Genomic DNA, 25,209 nt, shown 5'->3' on the forward strand with positions numbered 1-25,209 from the left:
GTTCTATTTTCTGCCCTACTGAACAGGAAATGTAGTAGGCACGGATAATCCAAAATAACTGGTTAGCTTTTGGTATGCATGTTTGTATTTAATTTAACATGAGTACCTGTGGCTGAGAATTCAGAGTATTTAAAGTATTAACCTTCTTGGGAAAACCAAGCTTGAGATAAACCGTATTGTTCACACTTCAGTCTCTTGTCCCCCAGCCCTCCGCTCTTTTCATTTTTTCCAGTTCAGGAACCTGGCAAAGAAAATAGCACCTGCTTCCTACCCTTCCCTCCTTTCCCACACACACCTTGTGGTAAAAGTGTGGAGCAGGAGGCTGTGGGAGAGAGGGAAGGCTTTTTTTTCAGGAGAGTAGCTTAAGATCATGGAGGAAACCCCAGAAAGGTTTCCCTTCTTGCTTGAGTAGTGCTGTCACCAAGATGTTGCCCAACTGGGTGGAAAGGCGTCTGGGCTTCTGAGGTTGAGCCCTTCCTGCAGCGGGAGTTCACAGTTCTGGGAGCTGCCAAGGTCAAAGGGACACAATGGAAACTTATTCTTCACGTTTTGGACTTCCACAGTGCTGTTAGGATAAACCTTTGTGGTCTCCACATTCTCCGTAACCCATGCGGTGCTCGTACCAGCCAATTGTGCAGGTCATTGTCTATACCGTTCCTCTGTTTTCATGATGGCAGCGTGACTTTCTCTTGAACCCCTTGTTAGAAGTGTGGTGTCCAAAACAAGGGAAGGTCATGATGTTGCTCTGCCTTGTGCTGGGCAAACCTCTCTTGGCATATGTTGGGTTCTGGACACCTCACCTTGAGGGTCAGTGACATCTTGGACTGTGTGATCTAAAGAAAGGGCTGGAATGTTAAGGGGAGCTGATCATTAAGACAGTGGTTAAAGGAACTGGAAAGGAAAGAACTTGGAGAGGAAAGGTTGTCTATAATAGGAATGAATATTCAGATTTCTGAAAGGCTCTTATACCAAAGAAGAAATAGAATTATGACTGTTAGTAAAACTAGTTAACCGTTTTTTGAGGGCCCACTCTATTTAGATGTTGTACAAGGCACTCCAGCTATGTTACATGTATTGCAAGGCAGGTACTATCTCTATTTTAGAGATGATGAAACTGAGCCTCAGAGAGGTATAGTAACATGCTCAAGGTCACACAGTTATTCAGTGATGTCACAACTAAAACCAGTTTGTCTAATTCCGAAGCTTCTTAGCTGTCAGACTGTACCGACTCAGGTTGGGAAGGGATCACAGGGAGACAGACCTTATAGGACAGGAGGGAGAAGCTAACCTTCCCAGCTGTTCTTCAGAGGAGGACTTTAGCCAGAAAGTGAAACATCACTTACTGGGGCTGTTGTAAAGAGAATTCTTACATTGGAAAAATGACTTTAAAATTACATTTCTTATGATTCTCTTCCCATGTGATTTTCTGAACTCCTGGTCCAGGTCCCCGCCAGGCCCTTCCTCCCTGTTTGTTCTCCGTGATCCTAGTTTGATTCTGAGAACCATTTGTGGCTCCATCTTTGGTGAGGTCCCATCGTGCATGGCTCAGAGCACTTGGGTAACTTTTATCCTTAAGCAAAGTGAAGTTTGAGAGGAGTTCTCCCCCTTCTTTCTAAAATTGTACTTTGCTAGTACCTTCAGCGTGACGGTGATTGGGCAGCATCCATGGCACCATCCTGAGGGCTCCTCGGACTGTGCTAAACCCAAACATAACCTGAGGGATGATTTGCTACGAGTCTGAGTCACTGAATTTAGGTGCCTAGAAGACTGCTCTTTGATAAAAACGCCAGTGCAGGTCTTGTGGTAGGGAAGGACAGTGGCTGCACAGCAGAATTTTGACACTTGATCAGATGATGATGAGGATGTGAAGGGCTGGGAAGAGGTCATCTTCTTGAACTTCTTACTGTCGTCTGCTTATATCTTAAAAAATTATGGAGAATGTTTGTTCTTACCCAAGAGTTTGACAAACTCATGTTGTTTTTACATATTGGGGTTTGATTTTGCAGAGTAATTATGGTAATTAAAAAATTTCAAAACAGTAAATATTTTGTAATTTTTTTGTTAATAAAGTTTATAAAATTTCTTTTGTAGTTTATTCACCTTGATGACGACTGTGTGACAGAACTTTCTGTACATCACAGAAACAATAGGCAAACAATGGAGGATTTGATTTCGTTGGTAAGAAATACAGCATGAATTTGAAAGTAATGTCTTCTGTTTTATTGTTATTTGTTTTATGAGAACATTAAAAATAGTATAACATTTTTCACACCTATGATTTTGTTATTTGTTTAAATATTGCACTTATTTTATATTTTATGTATCATTTCCACTAACTCTTTTCTGATGTCTGCTGGATATCCTTTTTAAAAATGATATTGATTAAAGAGAATTATAATGAAAAAAAATGAAGAAACAAAACAAACTAGTCCAAAGAATTGACAGAATTCTGGTTTCAAATTCTCTAACATGGAACTGTGCTTCTGCTATAGGAGTAAGGTGAACACAGAGTTGTTCTCTTCTTACCTAAAAGCAGCCCTGTGTCACATCACCCCCAAGCTTATGAACCAAATACCTGAAATCATTATCATGATTTCTGGTGTTGGGTCATTTTAGCTTTTTCACATGCTTAATCTCGAGATTGCACATGTGTTTTTTTTTCTAGAGATGGGGACATTCATAGCTGTCTCAGAAAATAATCTAACCTGATGGGCAGGGACTGCACCCATATGTGTTCCTGGTTCAGTACTGTGTCTTTCAGCACCTGTGATTTCTATTTGTTTTTTCTGTTTTCTAACTTGCAAGGTAAAGGCCTTAAGCAAATTTTTTTTACTAAACATACCTTTGCTAAGCCACAGTTCTTTTCAGTAAAGAGGAGATATAAAGGAATTCTTTTGAATGATGTAATAAGCAAAGGCTCTAGAATATGTCTGGAAAACAGAATGATAATTTACTTTTTCGCAGAATGGAATGAAATGTCAAGAATTGGGACTTGCTGCAAGATGTGTCAGGTCCTTAGTCTTTTACAATGAAAATTTGAAGTTTCCATATAAGCAACTTAAAAGAATTTTGTGACTTTCTTGAATGATCTTTAATAGAAGAATATATTTCAGATACATGAAATTTCTTTTTAAGTTTTTATTATAGAAATTTTAAACACCTATGAATGTAGAGGGAATAGTATAATAACAGTGATCTTCCATGTGCTCATCATCCAGTTTCAACAGTTATTAACATTTTGCCAATTTTGTCTATATCCCATCATCCTCCCCAATCTGCCCTTTCCAGGTAGAGTGTTTCAAAGCAAATCCCATACATCATGTCATTTTATCCAGAAAAAATTTAATATGAGATCCACAAACTTTTAAAATCTGAATCTTGAAAGTAACATACTCAGAATTTCAAGAATCATTTTTAAAAAAGTCTTTAAAATAGTATCCTTTATGTGGTCTTTATATAAAATTTTCAAACTTAAAAGTGAAATGGAAATAGGAATTATTTTCTTTACTTCTGATACAGAAAAGATATATAATGAAGCACGGTAGAGATTGTTTTCTAGTGTTACATCTCTCTAAAGACCTCAGTTATTCTGAAAGCTAGGTATGACCAGCATCAAGAATGCTGTGAGGAAAGTCATAGTTTTTCTTTACTCTTCCCTCATTCTTAATTGCCTGTTTATACTTATTTTCCAGTCCTAGGGGTGAGTAGAATACATCTTCTCATGCTTGGCTGAACATTGGAATCACCTGGAAACTTTAATCCTGATGCCTAGGTCCCACCCCCAGAAGTTATAATTTCATTGGTCTGGGTTATGGCCTAGGCATCAGGGAATTTTCAAAAGCTTCCAAAATGATTGTGGTGTACAGTCAGGAGTTGAGAAGTACAACTCTAGATTCTTTCTATTCAAAGTATGGTCTAGGACCAGCAGCATCAGCATCACTTGGTGCTCATTAGAAATGCAGAATCTCAGGCCCCATATCAGACCTACTGAATCAGAATCTGCATCTTAATAAAACCCCTAAGAGATTCATATGTGCATTAAATCTGGAGAAGCATTGGTCTGAGTCAGTTGTTCTCAACTGGGAGTGATTTTGCCCCTCAGGGGACATTTTTGGTTGTTGCAACTTGGGTGTGTGTCTGTGCTAATGGCATCTACCCAGGCAGAGGCCGTGGATGCTGCTAAATATCCTGCAATGCACAGAAGAGCCCCTCGCAACAAAGAATTATCCAGGTCAATGTCAACAGTGTTGAGGTTGAGAAATCCTGGTCTAGGTAGTCTCAGAGAATTGGCATTGGTCCTAGGTGCTTTCCAGTTTAAACAGCCTCAGGAAAAGCAGGTTTGAGATCAACTGTAGTCGCTTATATTTTTTCTGGCATCTTGGGAGCTCTGCCTCTCCTTTTGGGGCTATTTAGACAGGACAGAGAGATATTAGTTTAGTGTGCCCCATGTTGGTATGGTGCTGCTGATCGGTGTGCAGAGAGAGAGAAACAGTATTATTCCCAAACATTCAACTCATGAAACTCCCACTTTTATATTATATACATGAGCACTCTTAAAACTGCTTTTTATATGCAGAAGTGAGCATTTCACACATCTCATGATTTTGAGCTATCTTGCTGTAGCCCTCTTGAGATTCCCAGCAGTGATGCTAGAGCATCCACCTCATTGGTTTTCTTTCTTGACCCCTATTCTTCCAGCTGTGAGTGGCTCTGTGTTGTGGGAGCCACCAGTCTTCTCTTAGGGGGACTTAACTGAGGGTCACATGTGCATACAAGAACCTATTCAGACCAAGACAGATCCCTTCCTACCCCGTACCCCCCCACAGTGCAAATACCCGTATATTCTAGTGGCGGAAGTTTAAAGATTGAGGGCCTTGGGAGCCAGGTCAGGGAGGGGAAGGATGGAGGACTACTCCCCAGTTTCTCAAGCCCTCTGTACCAGGAGCTGCCTCTCCTCAGCCCAGGTGCCTGGGCAGTTCTTTACCATTTGGCCTGCCTGAGCAATAACTGGACGTTTAAAAATGTTTTTAGTTTTCTAGAAATGGAACTTTCTTTATAACAGGTAAGTCTATTGCTTTACTTTCAAACATTTGACTTTGAAGACGGAAGTGCCTTAAGAATAAGGGAGACGTTGGTTGTATCAGACTTGTAGATTGACATCACTTGAAAGTGTAACTAATGTGTTGATTTATCTGTTATTGAACACAAAACTCCCCTGTGCATCTTATTGTAATGAGTATGCAGTGGCTATGGCAAAAAAGTTATAAAAAGAATGCTTTTTTGCCTTGGGAAAAAGAGGGTTTAGAGGATGATTGTAAAACTCCTAGGGATGTTTAGAAAACTCCATCTCAAACACTTAGCACTGTCTAAGTATTGTGTACAATGACCAGGTTATGCCATTGTTGATAAGCAAGTGACAACTTGTTTCTGAGCCATTGTCTCTAATCAGTTTATGGCATCTCTTTCAAAAAGGTGGCTGTCATACATGAAACCATAGATGTGGGAGGAGTGAAAAAAATCTTTGTGTAGTTTTTGGAAACTGGAGAGTGATTGTAACTACATAGTTTTCACTCAGTTCCCGAGTACCTTCTCCATGAAACCTTTTCTGTCCTTTTACCCCCTACCCTGTCTGGATTAAAGGCAACATTCTATGATAATTTATCATAGTAGTTTATACTTCTCCCACTAGATTAATGGGTCCATTATGCAAACTTCAAAGCACATACTATGATTTTGACCATCTAAAACATTAACTGATAAAATTTATTAATAAAAACAGAGTTGGTAATAGACCTCTTTGGATAATGTACTTTGTGAGGAGATACATAGCATTAAATATTATTCAATATTATTAATTTTTTAAATTCAAGTAACACTGATTTATAAGGTTGTATAAATTTCAGGTGTACACCATTACATTTCGCTCCCTGTATAGACTACATCATGTTCCCCACCAAAACTCGAGTTGCCATCTGTCACCTTATGCATGTGTCCATTTACCTCTTTTGCCCTCTCCCCCTTCTCCCCTGGTAACCATCAATCTGTTCTCTGTTATCTATGTGTTTGTTTTTTTATCTTCCACATATGAGTGAAATTGTATGGTGTTTTACTTTCTCCATCTGACTTATTTTGCTTATCATAATACGGTCAAGGTCCATCCATGTTGTTGCAAGTGGCAACATTTCATATTTTTTGTGTGGCTGAGTAGTATTCTGTTGTATGTATAGACGACATCTTTATCCATTCATTCATTGATGGGCACTTGGGTTGCTTCCAAATCTTGGCTATTGTAAATAATGCTGCAGTGAACATAGGGTTGCATATATCTTTTCAAAATAGAGTTTTCATGTTCTTTGGATAAATACACAGAAGTGGAATAGCTGGATCATATGGTAGTCTATTTTTAATTTTTGAAGAATCGCCATACTGTTTTCTGTAGTGGATGCATCAGTGTGCATTCCTACCAGCAGTGTACAAGGGTTCCCTTTTCTCCACATCCTCTCCAATGCTTGTTATTTCTTGTCTTTTTAGTGATAGCCATTCTGACAGGTGTGAGGTGATATCTTTTTGTAGTTTTGATTTGCATTTCCCCAATAATTAGTGATGCTGAACATCTTTTCATGTGCCCGTTGGCCATTTGTATATTGTCTTTGGAAAACTGTCTGTTCAGATCCTCTGCCCATTTTTTAATTGTGTTGTTTGGGTTTTTTTGGTTGAGTTGTATGAGTTCTTTATATATTTAGATTATTAACCGCTTATTGGATATGTGATTTGCAAATATCTTCTCCCAATAGGTAGGTTGTGTTTTTCTTTTGTTGATGGTTTCCTTTGCCATTCAGGAGCTTTTTAGTCTGATGTAGTCCTATTTGTTTATTTTTTGTGTTGTTTCCCTTGCCTGAGGAGACATATTCAAAAAGATAGTGCTAAAACCAATGTCAAAGAACGTACTACCTATGTTTTCTTCTAAGAGTTTTATGGTTTCAGTATTATTAAAATCCAACACTTTCGTAGGGCTGAGAGTCTCATAGTCTTGTGAGTAAATTATTTAGAAACTTTCAGTTAAACATGGTGGATTGAACAGATGTGTTTACATCCAACACTTCCTAAAACCTCACTAAAATAACAATAGGGGGATAAAAAGGCAAAAAATTCACAAAGATGAAGAGAATAAAAGGAGACAAAAGGAATGTCAATAAAATTTTGCAAGTTATAAAATAGATAAGTGGTAGCTAATACAACATTTTGGAGAAAACTGAAAGCTAAGTGCTTGCAGTGGGAAAGAACAATAAGCAAATTGATTAGAGCCCTTGAGCTCCAGAAAGGCTCAAGAATCAGAGGTACTAGGATCCCCCGAAGTCAGGGAAGTGAGCAGGGTGGAAACAAGGAAGATTGATTGAAAGTCTGTATTAGAAGGGGTTAGACTCCTAGGTCTTTTTTTCTACTTTGTGCTGCATGACAGCCACCCCTTCCCCAACCCCAGCAGAAGATTGGAGACATTGAACAAGAGGCACTCTTGTACCAGACAGAGCTCAGGTTGGGGTACCCAACCATTCTGAAATGGATGCATGGACACACACAGTCCTCAGATTGAGCAGTGAACCATTACCTCTAACCCCCTTCCCTGTTCAACTCTGAGAATGCTGGAACCAGGATGTTATCCTTATTTGCAGTGGGAATGAGGAAAATATTGTAAGATTCATTTCTAGGGAAAAGCCAAGAGAGAAGACCTAGTATACCAGTCGTTAGGAGTTCATGTTCCTGTCTGCTCACATTTGAGAAAAGCCCCAAGGTGATGAGCGTCCCCAAACTACAGAGAGCCTTTAATTATATGTAATCTAATTCTTCACTTTTAAATAGAAACAGATAGCCAAAGATCACCAGGCATTTGAGGAAAGCCTGTAACATGAGAGTCAGAGATCAAAACAAATGGCATGGGTTGGGGGAAGAAGGAAGAAAAAAGTAAAGGTACTCAGAAAAAAGAGATTAAGCAGGAAGTGGAAGAAAATGGCTAAGAAACAATTAATATTCTTAGACATGAGAAGCTATTTCTTTCTTGAAATAGGAATAGGGATGACTAGAAAGGAACATTTGAAGAGATAGCTCTTGAAAATTTAAGTTATGAACACAGAAATGAGAACCTCAGTAGAAATGTTTGAAAATGAAATTAATGTGAAATTTTTCAGGTATGAGGGGCTTCTTGATCGTTTCTTTTGTGTAGGGGAGAATCTTGTGCTGATGGACTCTCTCACCTTTTATCTGGGAAGGGTTTTATTCCTCCATTGTATCTGAAGGATATTTTCGCTGGATGGAGTACTCTTGGCTGAAGGTTTTTGTCTCTCAGAATTTTGAATATATCATTCCACTCTCTCCTAGCTTGTAAGGTTTCTGCTAAGAAATCTGCTGAAAGCCTGATAGGGGTTCCTTTGTAGGTTATTTTCTTCTGCCTTGCTGCCCTTAATGTTTTTTCTTTGTGATTGATTTTTGCCAGTTTTACTAATATATGCCTTGGAGAAGGTCTTTTTACATTGATGTAATTAGGTGTTCTATTAGATTCTTTTACTTGTAATTCCAGCTCCTTCCCCAGGTTTGGGAAGTTCTCAGCTATTGTTTCTTTGAACAGGCTCTCCACTCTTTTCTCCCTCTGGAATACCTATAATCCTTTTGTTGATTTTCCTAATTGAGTTAGATATTCTCAGAGAATTTCTTCATTTCTTTTAAGTCTTAGTTCTCTCTCCTCCTCCATCTGAAGCAGTTCTATTTTTCTCTCCTCTAAATTGCTAATTCTGTCCTCCATATCAGCTCTGTTATTTAAGGACTCCAGATTTTTCTTTATCTCGTTCATTGTGTTTTTCATCTCCAACATTTTTTATTGGCTTTTCTTTATAGTTTCAATCTGTTTTGTGAAGGATTCCCTCTCTTCATTAATTTTATTCCTGATTTCATTGAACTCTCTGAGTTTTCTTGTAACTTGTTGAGTTTTTTTATGATAGCTATTTTGAATTCTCTGTCATTTAGATTGTAAATTTCTGTGCCTTCAGGATTGGTTTCTGGGTGTTTGTCTTTTTCCTTCTGGACTGGAGTATTAGTATACCTCTTCATATATTTGATGGGGTGGATTTGTGCCTTCACATAGAGACAGTGTCTGGTAGAAGATTCCACCTGCCACCACTGGGGCAGGAGCTGTGTATTCTGGGTCTGCCACAATCTGTGTCAGCTGTGCCTGTCTGAGCCTGGGCCACTCCTTGGGACCACAGCAGTCCTGTAGTCTCTCCCACCAGATGGGAAAGTGATCATGTTGGGGCTCAGGGCTGTCACCGCCTGCTTCCACAGTGTCCCACTGAGGCATGCTCCACCTTCAGGGCTGCTGAGATACTATGGGCGTTCGCAGCAGCCAGGAACTTGTTTGCCCAGGTGTGCAAGTCCACTGCCACCTCTTCCTAGATCACACCGTCCATTGTGCTTGGTGGGTGGGGCCTCCCCACTGGGTCTGAGCCTTGGCCACTCTCTGGGACCATGGTAGCACTGTGGGCTCTCTCACGAGACAGGAAAGTGATCATGTGGGGGCTCAGGGCTGCCATCACCTGTTCCCACAGTCCCACTGAGACATGTTCCCACCCTTGGGGCTGCAGTGGTACTATGTGCACTCCAGCTGGGAGAGCAGTCACACGCATGTACAGTGCTGCCGAGGGGCCAGAGAATGCTCACCTATCTCCACCACCACCCTGGGGGTAGTCCATCCATCTTCAGATGAATAGTTTCTTGGGTCTCAGGCATCCTGTTGTGCTATGTGGGTATCCTCTGTTGGTCAATGAATGTTGATTTAGTTGTAGTTCAAAGGGGGAGAGATAAGGGGAACAGCTCACTCTGCCATGTTGCTGATGTCACTCTGAAATCTTTCAGAAGTAGAATCTGAAGACAAAGAGATGCACAAATAGAAGAGAAGTGGTAAGAAAGGTCCAACATACAAATAAAAGAAGTTGCAGGAAGATAAAACAGAGAAGAAAGAGGGGAAGAAAGCATCAAAGAAATAATTCAAGAAGAAATATTCTAGAACTGAATTTCTAAGAACAGAGAGGCTTAACCAGGACTTGGCAAAATGCGTGAAAATAGATCCACACAAAGGCCTTAGTGACATTTTGGAAAACTGGGGAAAAAGAAGATCCAGAAAGTTTCTAGAGACAAAACCGAAAGATCAGAAACCCAAAAGCTTGGGAATCAGAAAGATTTTAGACTTTTCAGTTGCTATACTAGAAGCAAGAAGATCGTGGAACAGTGTCTTAAAAACTGTGAAAATGATTATCAACCTAGAATTCAGTACTCAGCCAGACCAGAATTAAGTGTGAGAACAGAATGCAGTCATTTATCAGACATGCAAGATCTCAGAAAATTTACCTCCCATCCATCCACCCTCAAGGAGTTACTGGAAAATGTGTTCCACCAAAATAAGAGAGTAAACCAAGAAAGAGGCATCTAGGAAACTGGGAATACATTGTAGGATAGAGGTAAAGGGAATCCCTAGACTGACAGTTGAGCTGCAGGCTGAGAAAAGCCAGAGTGGAGCATGGAATGCAGACATCAGGTGCTGTGTCTGCAGAAGGGAGACAGAGGAGGAGACAGATTCGCTGATGTGTGTGAACATGTTGAGATGAGATGAAAAGTGTTAGAGAGTGTGGAGTTGAATTAGTAAGATGAATAACTGTCTCTTTTTCATTTTTAACTTCAGGAAAAACAAAGTTTCAAAGGAAGAAAGTGAAGGGACAGCACGCTGTGTAGTTTAGCTGCCAGGCTGATATTCAGCCAGTGTGGCCATGCTGGTTGTTAAGATACTAGCATATTTATAGATTGAGTGGTAAATAATTACTACCTCGAGTGCCCTCCCTCTTGCCCTGTTACCTCCTTTAGGCCCCTTTGGCACCTCCCTCCAGTCTTGCTTCGCATCCAGCAATTAAAAGGTTAATAATTGGCATGGCAGGAGTCCCTTTAGGACCCTACTCACCTCTTGGCCTCTGCTCTGATTGGTTGGTGTCGGGGTACCAATTAAACATTTTGAACATTACCTTTGCTTAGTTGTGAATACTATTTACATAATCATAATATAAATATTGATCTAACTAGAAATTGTAATAAAATTAGGAAGGAGACGTTTGGGGAAGGAAGGAGTTGTAGTAGAGTTAAGTTCTTGTTTTCCATAGTAGGAAATCTATAGTTAATATCTGAAGCTGAAAAAAAAATTAAAGCTATATAGGCAATTAATTTAGAAATATAGAAAAAATAGCTAAAAGTGTTTAAAAGTGATTTCTTCGGGGGAGTAGAAATTGTGTGTTGGGGGAGTATGATGTAGGGGATTGCTGTTTTCATTATATGCCTTATAAGGCTAAAAACATTTAAAATCCTGAATGTCTGTTACATTGAGGAAAAATTAATTTAAAATAGAACATTATTTCAAAAAACAACTTTAGTCTTCTAAACAACTTGGCTTTCTTTTCTTCCAGTGGCAATATGATCACCTCACAGCTACCTATCTTTTGCTTCAAGCCAAGAAGACTCGAGGGAAACCTGTTCGTTTAAGACTTCCTTCTTTTTCCTGTAGACAAGTCAGTGCTATCCCCTTCACAAACAGCAAGGTAAACGTTAGAACCTTCTTTGTGAACACCTATTGCTCTAGCCATGTGCCTGCCCTGTTGATGGGTGGATACACCATTGCAAAAGTTAACTTTGCTGGTGTCAAAATCCAGAGGCAAGACATTTTATGATTTAAATATTTTTGTTGAGGAAAATGGGAAATTCTGTACTTGAACTCTAAGCTTTTGAAGATTAACATGGCATTTAAAAATTCTTCCCCTCCCCTTTTTTTCACAAAAGTAATTCCTGATTGTTATAGAAAAAATTTTAAGCCACAGAGAAGCTAAAGAAAAATAGTGTTTACCTGTAAACCTACCACCTATAGATAATATAGTTTATATTTTACTGTGTCTTTCCACTCATTTTTTAGTATGCTTATTTATATAATTTATGTACGTTTGTGCTTTTAAAGGACGCAGTATTATTGAATTGTAATTAATCAAAAAAATTGTTGGGAATAAGACCTATGAATACAGGACATGTTATACTTCGTATGCCATGAATATTTCAGTGACTATCTTGATACTCATTGTGTTAAGAGTTTAGGTTTTGTTTGTTGTGAGCAGTAGCTATAGCTCATGCAACCCAAGTTCCTTGTATGAGTTAGTTGTAACCAAATTATTTTTTTTCTGTTTTGTTGTCTTTGTCTCATTTTCCTTGGTCATGAACATTTAGAATGGTAGAGAAGCTTTATGTATTTGGAAGCGCTGTGTCATTCCTAAGTGGTCACGTTAGTCTGTTTTCACTGTGATTCTTTGTATCTCCATGGCTTAAAATTGTGCCTTCTAAATACTTTCGCAGATGGGTGTGGAACTTTGTAATATAATCTTCCCTCAGATTAATTCAGGTTGCAGTTGAAATGATTTTAGCACTAGGAAACTCTACTTTTGTTATTCTCAGAAAGAGGTAGTTGGCCCTCTTTGGGAATCCAGTATAGCCCAAATGGTTATGTGGGTGAGGTGATTTTTTGTTTCTCTTTCTTTAGGTTTCAAAACTCTGTAAAAAAAAAAAAAAAAAAATGTTAAATGCTGCCTCTTTGATGACCTTCTGTTGAATTCCCTGTCCCCCACCCCCTTGGGTTCCTTTAACACCTCATTTAGATCTCTCTCTGGCCTTGGTCAATCATGTGCTGCAGGTGTAGTGGGTCTTATGTCCCTGCCAGACTAACTTGTGTCCCTTCTTCCCTCCCTAGTTGATCTTTTGACCAAACTAAGAAGTAAAAATTGTTATGGCAAGTGGCTACTGTGTAAAGAAATCTGTGCAGTGAGATAATCGTATTCCTGGGATGGTTTTATAGTGTGTTCTTAGAAAGTTTATTGGGCTGGTGAATACCCCATACCCCGGCGATCTTTTATCCCTGGGCTTTGTGTGAATCAGCATCAGGCGTCCTGCCCACATCACCAAACACTTTCAACTTTCAGATTCAAGTTAACACTGTTAGGTCCAAGAGGACACAAAAGCGTGAACTTTGCTTCTGAACCAGGTAATTTCAGAAAGACATTAGATACCTCTGTACTTAGAATAACCACTTCAGCTAAATTTTTAAATTTATGATACCTCAGTTAAGAGGTTTGAGACATTTTCCTAAGCCATTGGATTTTCTTATATCTGGACTCCTGGACTCAATTCCTCTGGTTATATGATTCATAAAGTGTACAAGTGGAAAAGATCTGGGAAGATATTTACTCTTATCTTCCATCTAATGAGCATTTACCTAATAATTTAATTATTTGGGTATTCATATATTTGAATCAATTTTTATAGCAGAGAGATGTTTTAATGACAAGAAATGAAGTAGAAATCAAATTTTGGGTTCTTTTCTGATCTTTATGCAAGTCATTGAGATCTGAAGCAAGCCACAGAGTCTCTTTGTACTTTTCTTCCCCTTGATAGAATCACCCTTTTCCTCTGGGGAGTTGTTGACAGGAAAGTAAGTAATTCTGAACTGTTAATAAATAGATGGCACTTTTAGTGAAACAATAATACAGTCTGATTCAAGAATCACAAAAGATGACATCATCAACATTATTAGCATTTTCAGGCCCCATGTTAGGCGCTTGGGAAGCAGATCTCTGTAAGGTGTGGTACTTGGTGAGGCAAGACATATACAGAGACAACACCACATCGTATAGATGGTTAGTGCCAGATGAGGGGCTAGAGGTGTGTGTAGAGAGGGGCTTTAGAGGATGGGAGTGATCACCAGGTGATCCAAAGTGGACTCACAGTCAAGTTTAGAAAAATGGAAAAGAAGGAACACAGTATTCACGGCAAGACAGATGGGATTAGCAAAAGCTCAGGTACCTGAATGTGCTTGCTATGTTCTGTTGACAGTGGCTAGACTCGTTTGGTTAAAATGAGTTCAAGTAGGGAAAAGTGAGAGGAAGAGAGAGAGCAAGTAAGCTGGAAGGGTAGTGAAAGCTGGATTGTAGAGAGGCTTAAAATGCCACGTCAGAGGGGTTGGGCTTTTATGCCGTAGGTGATGGGAACCATGGATTTTGAGTAAGATGTGGCAAGTCACTGACATGACTAATTTTGAAAAATTCATCCAGTGGAATATAGAATTGTCAGGGATGTGTGTGCTGTTACTGTCTACTGCAGTACCCATGACAGCCATCATTCATTCAACACTGTACTTTCCCCATTGAGCCTAGCTTTAGCATTCTTCTCAGCCTGGCACCCCGTATAGCTAGATCTCTAGTTGATGGTAATTGGCAATCCTAGAGAACTCTGTCATCTCCAGTTGAGAGTGTGGAAGGATTGGTGGCACAGACCATATTGTATGTTTGAACATTTCAGGTCTGAGAAGATTTGTCCTTGAATCAGAACAGTGGCAACGGGACTGGAAAAGAAAGGATGAGGTGTGAGAAATTCAAGTAAAGTTGCCTGGCCACGTTAACTAGATGTTGAGGGGAAAAAGGGAGGAGGGAGAAATAGAAAAATCCAATTACACTCCATAGTCTTAGAATTTAGGGTATATTTGGTATACCCTTAGCTTATAGAGGGGGAAGAATGAGGGACAATAAATGATTCTGGTGGTATTGTTAGCATGGGACCACAATACCTGTCCCCAGCAAATCTTTCATAAGGCTAATTTATTCCTACTAGAAACTGCTAACTACCCTCTGTGTTCTTACAACTAAGAAACCTGTGTTTCAAAGTTGTTTCCCTTCCATCTTCTACTTTGTCAGAGCTTTTTATTTGTAGATCTGCAAAGAAGTTATTTGTCTGGTGTTATAGCAGCTTTCTGATAATGATGAGCTATGTAGTATGCCGTATAACATCAGAATGTTCCAAGACATATTGTTTGAGAGTCAGAGATTCTCCTATCTAATAATTTGAATGAAATTTTTTGACTGCCTGCTTTCTATACTGAATGATGAGCTCCTTCAATATACTGTCTCTCTCAGTTTCTGCTTCCAGGGCCTTGCTCTGTGCCAGGGATATACTATTTTAAAGTATAGCGTGTCTCTAAGTTCTTCTGTTTTTGAATAGTCAAAGAATCTGAGTCTAGAAGATGTCACCACAAGTGATGAAAATTATGTGGCTGGCTTAAGAGACTATGAATGGTGTGAAGACAATTCATCGACAGGTGTGGCTACTCCCCAAACACCACAGGTTGGTTATTTTTATTACTATTTATAGCAGGATATATTGTCACAATTATAAAAACATCTAGGCTGTAACATGAGATCTAGTATGTTCTTGCAAATTTAGTGAATTCCTAAGACATTGAAAACATTAATGGGAGATTGTTGGAATATGAATGAAAGGGAAGCCAATTGTTTTCAAGTTGAAGAAGGCCAAGATTCCAGTTTGGAGCACTTTACCACCCCTTTTTTCTTTGCCTTTTTTTTTCTTAAATGAGATATAATTTCCATGTAGTTAGTTAAATTCACCATTTTAGTGCACAACTCTATGTGTTTTGACAAATGCATAGTTGCGTCACCACCAAAATGAAGAACAGTTCTGTGACCCCCCCCCCAAATTTGCTCATGTCCCTTTGTAGGCAACTCCCCATTCCCCCCAACTCAGAGCAGCAGCTGATCTCTTTTCCTCTCCCTTTGATCATCTTTTTCTCCTACTTGGAGTTTGTTGAGCATCTTGAATGTATAGTTAATATTTCCCTCTGTTGTCCCTAAGGGAGCCAGGCAGGGTGCACTCCTTTCTTTTTCAGGGAAGCGCAGCCGCAGGCGTATGTGTTTCTGCTCAGGGAACTTCACCAGAGACTCAGTCCAAAGTTTTCTCTGGGGGCTGGTTACAAAGGCACTCTGCCTGTGCAATCAGTCACAGTCATAGAAATCCCAGACTTCCAGAAGGAAAGCAGGTATTCACCGTAACTCACACTGTTTGTGCAGTCTGTATAACCTGGTATAGCAGGTCTCGGTGCCCCAGCCATGCAAACAGACTTATCTGTGTCGTGAACTTTTTAAAAGCTGAGTTTCCAGGCTCCAGCCAGGACCTGCTCTGTCAACTCTTGTGCACAGCCAAGGCTCCTGGTACATATGTGTGAGAGTTTGAGTGGAATGAGTATCTTCAGCCTTGCCAGATAATACCAGCTTTTCCCCAAAGTGGTTGTATTTTACTTCGACTAGCAGTTTAAGAGTGTTCCCATTGCTCCACATACTTATTAATACTTCATATTTTTAACTATTTAATATTTTCTAATCTGGTGAAGGTAAAGTGATATCTCATTGTGGTTTAATTTGTACTTTTCTGACTACTTAGGCATCTTTTCGTATATTAATTGGCCAATAGGGTTTCCTGTTCTGTGAAATGGTTTTTCATGTGCTTTGCATATTTTTCTTTCTTTTTTTTTTTTTTTTGAGGAAGATCAGCCCTGAGCTAACTGCTGCCAACACTCCTTTTTTTTTTTCTGAGGAAGACTGGCCCTCAGCTAACATCCATGCCCATCTTCCCCTACTTTATGTGTGGGACGCCTGTCACAGTATGCCTTGCCAAGTGCTGCCATGTCGGCACCTGGGATCCGAACCAGTGAACCCTGGGCCGCCAAAGCAGAATGTGTGCACTTAACTGCTGCGCCACTGGGCCAGCCCTGCATATTTTTCTATTGGATTGTTTCTCTTTTTTTGTTTTATCGAAAAAGTTCTTAATCTTAATTCTAATCCTTTGTTGGTTATGTGTTGCAGATATGTTATCTGAGTTTGTTACTTGTCTTTTTACTTTCATGACAGAAGTCATTAATTTTAATGAATTAGAAGTTGTCAGTATTTTCCTTTATGGTTTGTAATATTTGTGTCTTTTTAAAGAAATCCTTCCTTATCCAGAAGTCATAAATGCATTCTCGTATATTGCTTCTAAAAGTTTGCAACTTTTCCTTTCACATTTAAGTCTTCAATCTATCGGGAATTAATTCTCCTGTATGGTATGAGGTAGGGAACCAATTTTTCCCACATATAATCAGTTGTGCCGGCATCACTGAAAATTCTCCTTTTTCCCCACTGATCTACAGTGGTCATTCCATCAAATATAAAGTTGTCATATGAGTGTGTCTGTTTCTGGGCTATATTTTGTTTATTGGTTTATTTGCACCAATACCATACATCTTAATTACTTTAATTTTATAATTGTTCTTCTATCTGGTTGGTCGGTTTTCCTCTCACTTCATTCTTCTTTAGGACTGTCTTGGCTATTCTTGCCCCTTTGCATTTCCATATACATTTTAGAATCATTTTGACAAATTTGAAATACACTCAAAAATTGAAATTACATTGAATTTAAGATTCAATGTGGGAAAAATTGGAATCTAGACCCTCAAATCCCCCATCCGTAAACATAGTACACCTCTTCCTTTATTATGTTTTGGTTAATTAGTTTCAATAAACTTTTAGTAGTTTCTCCAAAAAGGCCTGACGTATCTTTCGTTAGATTTATTCCTAGGTTCTTTTATTTTTTATTGCTATTGGGAATGGTAGGTTTTTTAAAATCACATTTTCTAACTGACTGGTACTGGTGTACAGATATGAGATAGATTTTGTGTATTGATCTTATATTCCACAACTTTCCTAAACTCTTTTTAATTCTTATAATTTGTATATTCTTTTGAGTGTTCTATATAGAAAATTATATCATCTATGGATGACAGTTTTGTTTCTTCCCTTCTAATTCTTTTGCCTTTAATATCATTTTCTTTTATTACCTCACTTAGTAGTCCTAGCAGTGTAGCAGGCATTCTGTGTTCTTCCCAATTATAAAAAAATGCTTCTACTGTTTTATCATTAAATACATTTTTTCTCTCTCTCTCCTTCTTCCTTCACCTTCCCCCTTCCCATCTCTCTCAACTTCCTTCTCCCTCTCCCTCTTCTTTCCGTTCTCCCTCTCTCCCTCCTGCACCCCCCCACCCCATATTTTTCAGGCTAAGCCTTTTTTTTTTTTATCTAGTCCTGGTTTGCTAAGATTTGTTTAAAACTCATGAATCTCTGTTGCAGAAAAAGAATTAGATAAAATTTATCTATTGAGATAGTCATCTTCCATTTGTTATTGAAGGACGTTATGTGTTATATTAATAGGTCTGATGTTAAACCAATTTGCATTCTTTAGATAAGCCCTATTTGGTCATGATGTATTACTGTCTTTTTTTTTATACCTTGCTGGGTTTAGTTTCCTAATATTTTGTTTAGGATTTTTGCTTCTGTGTTCTTAAATGAGATTGAACTATAATTTTCTTTCTTAAATGACTCTTTTTTTCTTTGGAAAATGTTAATTTTATTATTACATAAGTAATACATGGATACATTCATCTTATAAAAAATTCAAACAATATAGAACTATGCTGAATAGAGTGAAAGATTTTCTTCCTCTTTCGTTGCGTCCATCCCATCTTACATTAATCTCATCTGATTTTGGTTTTAAGATTATATTAGTCTTCTAAAATGAATTGAGATGTGTTGCTTTTTTATTCTCTGGGATGGTTTTCAAGAGCTTGGAATTATATTTTTCCTGAATGTATGATAGAACTTATCATATAACTGTCTGGGCCTGGAATGTTTTTATAAGAGGTTAGTTAACGACTGATCCAATTTCTTTTGTGTTTATAAGAATGTATATATTTCTGTTTTTTCTTGACAGTTTGGTGAGTTTTGTCTGTCGTGTCCATTTCATCTAAGTTTTAAAATATATTGGCATAAAGTCAATAGGAGAATATTATGATCTTGTGAATATCTGTAGTATGGTTTATATTCCCTTTTTCATTCCTAAAGTGTATTTGCTTTTTTGCAGCTCTTTCATTTTTTCGATCAGTCTTGCCAGAGTTTTGTCAGCTTTATTAGTCTTTTCAAAGAAGCAGTTTCTGGCTTTGTTGATTCTATCTATTATATCCTTGTTTCTTTTCTTTTTTTTTTTCCCGAAAGATTGGCACCTGAGCTAACAACTGTTGCCAATTTTTTTTTTTCCTGCTTTTTCTCCCCAGATCCCCCAAGTACATAGTTGTATATTTTAGTTGTGGGTCCTTCTCATTGTGTTTATGTGGGACACCACCTCAGCGTGGCCTGATGAGCAGTGCCATGTCCGAACCCGGGATCCGAACTGGCAAAACCCTGGGCTGCTAAAGCCGAGCACGCAAACTTAACCACTCGGCCACGGGGCCAGCCCCGATATATCCTTGTTTCTCTTTTGTTATTTTCTGCCCTCATTTATCTGTTAGATCAATCTTAGTAAATTCTACTGTTAAATCTTCTATGTCCATATAATTTATTGTCTGCTTGATTCATAAATTTTTCTGCTTGAGCATGGGATCTGTTACAAATCTTCTAATGTGATTGTAGTTTATAATTTTCTCTTTGTAATTCTATTTTTGCCTTATACATATATTTGAAGCTATATAATTAGCATCTAAGTTCAGAATTTTTATAGTGGTGAATTGAACCTTTTATCGTTTATAGTGATTCTCTTTATTATTAGTAATGTTTTCTCCCTAAGTTTGTTCCTCTGATATTAAGATAGCTATATTGATTTCCTTTTGGTTGTAATTTGGTGTATATTTTTTCATCTTTTTATTTTCAATCTTTCATGCCCTTATATTTTAGGTATATCTCTTTAAAACTATGTAGAACTGCATTTGGAGTACAAACAAAATCTTTGTCTTTTGAATTGAAAGCCTGATAAACTTACATTTATTTTGATTACTGATGTATTTATCATATATCTGCCATCTTATTTTGTGTTTTCTTTTTTTTTCTCCCCAAAGCCCCGGTACATAGTTGTATATCCTAGTTGTAGGTCATTCTAGTTCTTCTGTGTGGGACACCACCACAGCATGGCTTGATGAGCAGTGTGTAGGTCCACACCCAGGATCTGAACCAGCGTGAAGCAGAGCACATGAACTTAACCACTTGGCCATGGCCTGGCCCCTTATTTTGTGTTTTCTGTTTGTCCCACTTTTTCCTGTAATTTTTCCCATATTTCTTGTTTTTTATGTTAATTTCCCCCCTCATTCCACTGGTTTCTATTTCATTTCTAGTCTTTTAATATTTACTCTAAATTTTTAACATACTATTTAATTTAACCAAACATAATCTATCTTTATTTTCCCTCCAAATATATGAAGTCCTTGGAACACTAATCTCTGATCCCCCTTCCTGGATCACATGTTATTATCTTGTTTATGATTCACTGTGCTTCTTATATATGAAGATTTGTATCTTTAATCAATTTTGCAAAATTCCTTGAACAATTGCTGCTTTTTCATTATCTCTATTGTCTATCTCTGGAATTTAGAACAGACCTATGTTACACCATCTCACTTCATTTCCCATTTATCTTAAATTTTCTTTTATATATCTCATATCTTCTTTTTTCTGGACTACATTCTGGATAATTTCTTCAGATTTATTTCCCATTCATAAATTCTCCTTTTATTTCTATTTAATCTACTTTAAGACATGTCCATTTGAGGTTTTCTTTTTCTTTTTTTTTTTCTTCCCTGCTTTTTCTCCCCATCCCTCCAGTATATAGTTCTATATTTTAGTTGTGGGTCCTTCTAGTTGTGGCATGTGGGACACCACCTCAGCGTGGCCTGACCAGCAATGCCATGTCTGTGCCCAGGATCTGAACCAGTGAAACCCTGGGCCACCGAAGCAGAGCGTGAGAACTTAACCACTCAGCCATGGGGCTGGCCCCCCTGAGGTTTTCATTTTTGTCATTGCATTTTTTTGTCTCTTGCAATTTTTATTCTTTTTCAAAGCTACTTTGACATTTTTGGTAATCTCTTTCTTTTCTCATGTTTTCAATTTCTTTTATTATTTTAAACATAAACATATTTATCTTCTGTATTTGGTAATTTTAATATCTGACATCTTGATGGACTTGATTCTTTTTATTTTTTTCTGCTGACTTTTGTTCATGATGTTTGTATCTTTTGGAACTTTTTTATGGGCTCATTTTTCTTAGAACTCTGTGGGAATTCTTTGAGGCTTGGATTAAGGTTGAAGGCTTGGATTGTGTTGCACTGAAGCTTTTCTTTCAGATAGGAGTTGTGTTTGCTTCTACCATGCTCCTGAGACACAACCTATTTAAGACTGTTGTAAATTAAATTTTTGGCTTGAGATTACAGGAACCATGCAAACAGAATGAATTTGGGCCCCAAGCATCTGTGAAGACTGTCCTATGGTTACTTACAAATTATTAAAGGAGATTCTTTTTTTCTCCTCTAGAGCCAAGGCCAAGGTAGACATGTTTTCTTGCTGACTCCTTTGCAGGGCAGATTTATATTTAATTCCCCCTTTCATTTTAGTTATAACACCTCCTGGCTTTACAGGGGAGCTTTGAACCTAATTTACCACCTTACATAGGTCTAAGGCTTCCGTGGCTATTAAAACCTATGCTGTAGATTATCTGCGAAGGTAGGTAGATGCCCTTAGGGCAGTGGATGGTTTCAGCCTTGGTTTCATCTCTGGATTCAGTTACTTCTCCTGTTTTTAGTTTGGCCTCTGAGGATTTTCCTTTCTTTCTTTGCTAGCTCAACCATAAATTCAAAAGGATTAAAAAATATTTTCTATCCAACATTTATGTTAGAGTATTTTAACGTGGTTTTTCTGCCTAATCATTGACTAAACTTTTATTTTTTGGTACATATTAGAGACAAACCATGGCAATCTAAGTATGGGAAGCAATTCTTAGGGATTTACTTCTAGCCATTCTCAGTATTACCTAGGATCTTGGTACATTTGATTATTTGGCCTGAAACATGTTGAAAATTACCTGTCAATAGAATAGACTATCGTGATCTTCATGTATTAAAGAGCACTGAATATACTTTTTTAAATTTCATGGTATTGCCAATAATATCCTTTTGATGGTATTTCCTTTTAATAAAAATGGTGCAAGGTAATTTGCAAATGATTAAGGCATGTTGTAAAGAAATTGACTTTTCTCCTTCTTCAGTGTGCTTTATCTAGTAACTTTTTTTTTCCAGTTTGCCAAGCATTGGACAGAATCAAATGGTCTGGAATCTAAATCATTAACTCCAGTATTATGCAGAGCATCTGCCAATAAATTAAAGAACAAAGAGAATGTATATACTCCTAAGTCTGCTGTTAAGAATGAAGAGTGCTTTATATTTCCTGAACCAAAGACTCCAGTTAATAAGAACCAGCATAAAAGAGAAATACTCACTACACCAAATCGTTACACTACACCCTCAAAAGGTATTTGCTATGTGGATTAAGCAGTGGTAAAATACCTTCAAATTCAATGCTTCTTACCGTGCTAAATAAACATATAGCAGGTCAGAAATGACTAGCTTGCTCTCAGGAATTTCTGGAAGCCAAGCTACTTTTTTATCATATGTTATTTGCGTTAGTTGAAATGAAAGCATGTAAGTCAACTTCTGATTTTTTCTTAAATGATATTAACTCTTTTTCACATATATAAAGTTGAATCACAGCATCATAGAATATCAAAGCTGAAAGGCAAGTTAGAGCTTCTTTAATCCACCTGCCTTTCCACAGCTGAAGAACCTGAGACTCAGACGAGTGATTTGCCCAAGGTCGTGTATCCAGGTTTAGACTTGACACTTTGTCCCCACTTATAAGAACAAAAGCTGAAGTCTCTGCTGAGCCCTTTTTCCTCGTCTGGATCTCTGGTTCTGGTATCTGATCTTTCTCTGCCCTGTTGTATTATTGCCCATGCCCCAGCAGACAGGATAAATCTGTGATGCCCTTCCAGATTTCTCTATCTATGTCCAAATATTACAACTCTCTCATTTCCCTTGGTTTCCTCTTCAGCTTTATCACCACCAATGATTTAAGCTGTTTTCTTTATGACACCCCAGTGTTTTGTTTGCTGGTCTCATCTGGATGCGTTCTCTTTTGTCAGGGTGCCTCTTAAAACACAATGCCTAGAACTGAACCCAGTTTTTTAGTCCTGGGGCTCACCAGGGTAAGACAGTCATTGTTGGGAGAGTAGAGACTCTGTCTGCCATGTTTACTGCAGCATCACTTAGTACATGGTAGGGGCCATGTTTGTGGTCTGATGCATAGTAGGCGCCCCATGCCTGGTACAAAGTGGGGGCTATGTCTGTTGAATGAAGAATGAATAAATTAGAGAGAGCCTGAAGGGATTTTATTTACTATGATCGAGTCTCTGTCACTTTATAAATGATGCCTAAACTTTATTAAAAGCCTTTTTTCCAGCAATTATGACCTACTCTTTTTTTTATGTTATGACTCTAATGAACCCAAACCCTGAAGCATTCCCATGTGAACTGCTGCTAAACCACATCCTGCCATCATGCTCCCAGTTTGCTAATGGGACTGATTGCCATTGGATCCAGAGGTCTGCTTCTTATACATAAAGATGTTATGAAAAACCTCGTCAGAATATTTGCTGGAGATTCTATTATGTTAATCGCATTCTCCAGTTCATCAGCTCAGACAACACTTTCCCCAAAATTGTGGTGCTACTTTGCTATGATATGTGTTTGTGTGTGGCTGCCTATGGTTGTTACGAGGGCTCAGTGAAGTAACATCTGCATGCAGTAGGACCTCAGTGGAAGCTGCCACTGCATCTTTTCCTAATGAGGGAGGCTCTGTCTCTCTCCCGTTATTTCTCTTAATATAGCCACAACATCCTTTGTGAGTCAGGGGATTGGCAGGGAGATAAGATAGACCTTAGTTCATTGAGGGCTGTTTTGTTTTTAAAACTTTGATGCTTATAGTCCCTTCTGTTATTGATAAATTTTACTTTTTAGCTAAATTGAACGTTTTGAAATATAGATATTTTGGAATTTATGATCTTAAAGTGGCATCAGTTTACATGTCTTGTCCCTGTGAGAAAGATTGTGTTGGTCAAAAGCTATGATTGGCTGTTTTTCTTTAAACGTAAGAGCCGCTTTGGGAGCAAGTGGCCGAAGCCCTGACTGAGAGCTCCCATTAGTGCTCTGCATTTTACTTTCACTCTGAGTCATTTTGACAAAAGCATTAATTTCACTTTTCTGAATCCTGTACAATCCAGTTAGTGACACTTTGTTGCAGGGTAACTATATCTGGTCGTAGACACTGTTAGTATACTAAGATGAAAACTTTTCTCAGATGTTATTGATTGATCTTATCTTCTTCTTGTGGAACCAGTGAGAATAGTGCTAAATAGGCATAAACAAAACAAAACCCTCGACTTCTTTTTAAAAAATTGATATATATTTATTATAAAGTGAATAGTATTACAACTTTTAGATCATGAGCAAAAAGTTATCAGTGGTAACCAGATTTATTGTAAATTTGTCACAAACTGTCTGGGATACAAATACCTTACTAGAATAAGACACAAAACTCTGGAGTTAGGGAATATAAAAATAACCAAAACTCATACCTCTTTAGTAACTGTTGTCAGGTTTTCACAAGGGACTGTTCTCTGAGCCTAAAAGGGTCAAATAGGGCTCTGAATTGAATTAACACCTCTTAATACTGTATCAATTAAAGGTATAAATTGTGTCCTTGTATAAATATAGACTGACTTTTATTTATAGAAAAGAGAATCAGTAATCGTGAAATCTGCATTTATATGATAGATTTGTCATATGATATTTATAATAAAATCATAAGTATGGCCTCAGTTTTGCAGTGAAGAAAAAGAAGAGCCACACGTGCAAAGCAAAATATTTTGTTTTTATTATAAATCACACGGAAACATTTCTTTAAAGAATTAGAGCTTTAATATCACTGGCCAAGTGATTATAATATTTCTGAGTCAGTGAATGAGGTGATGGCTACATTGTTGATAGAAATTTTGAAACCATAGTGTGTTGGCTACATTTGGTTTGTGTTTGCTTTTTTTCTAATAGCTAGAAACCAGTGCCTGAAGGAAACTCCAATTAAAATGCCAGCAAATTCAGTGGGAACAGAAATATCAATGACAGGCGTCATTAGCCCTGAGAGGCGGTAAGTGTTCTGTTTTTCAGACTCTGATCTTTAGCGTATGTAACCAGATTTCCTTCTTTCATACATGATAAACCTGATTAAGGGAAACCATCAAGTAGAATCTGTCAGACTGTAGGGATGTTTGTCCATGGCCATTACTGGAGCTGAAACCACTGCCTCCTTATGGGGTAGAATTTTGAAACTCATCAGCAGTAAG

General features: G+C 38.0%; 1 protein-coding gene across 2 annotated transcripts in view; it reads left to right on the forward strand.

The window, feature by feature from the left end:
* The window catches only part of MELK (maternal embryonic leucine zipper kinase), an 83,964-nt gene that overhangs the window by 51,278 nt on the left and 7,477 nt on the right, over positions 1-25,209 (forward strand). The window contains exons 10-14 of one of the 2 annotated variants that reach the window (XM_046673888.1): positions 2,092-2,178; positions 11,493-11,624; positions 15,115-15,237; positions 22,052-22,283; positions 24,917-25,013. In XM_046673888.1, the coding sequence (XP_046529844.1) occupies positions 2,092-2,178; positions 11,493-11,624; positions 15,115-15,237; positions 22,052-22,283; positions 24,917-25,013 (671 nt within the window). The remainder of the gene's footprint in view (positions 1-2,091; positions 2,179-11,492; positions 11,625-15,114; positions 15,238-22,051; positions 22,284-24,916; positions 25,014-25,209) is intronic. The other variant, XM_046673895.1, reaches the window with a different exon arrangement.

The sequence above is a fragment of the Equus quagga genome, chromosome 1 (assembly GCF_021613505.1).
Source record: "Equus quagga isolate Etosha38 chromosome 1, UCLA_HA_Equagga_1.0, whole genome shotgun sequence".
Classification (NCBI taxonomy): Eukaryota; Metazoa; Chordata; class Mammalia; order Perissodactyla; family Equidae; genus Equus; species Equus quagga.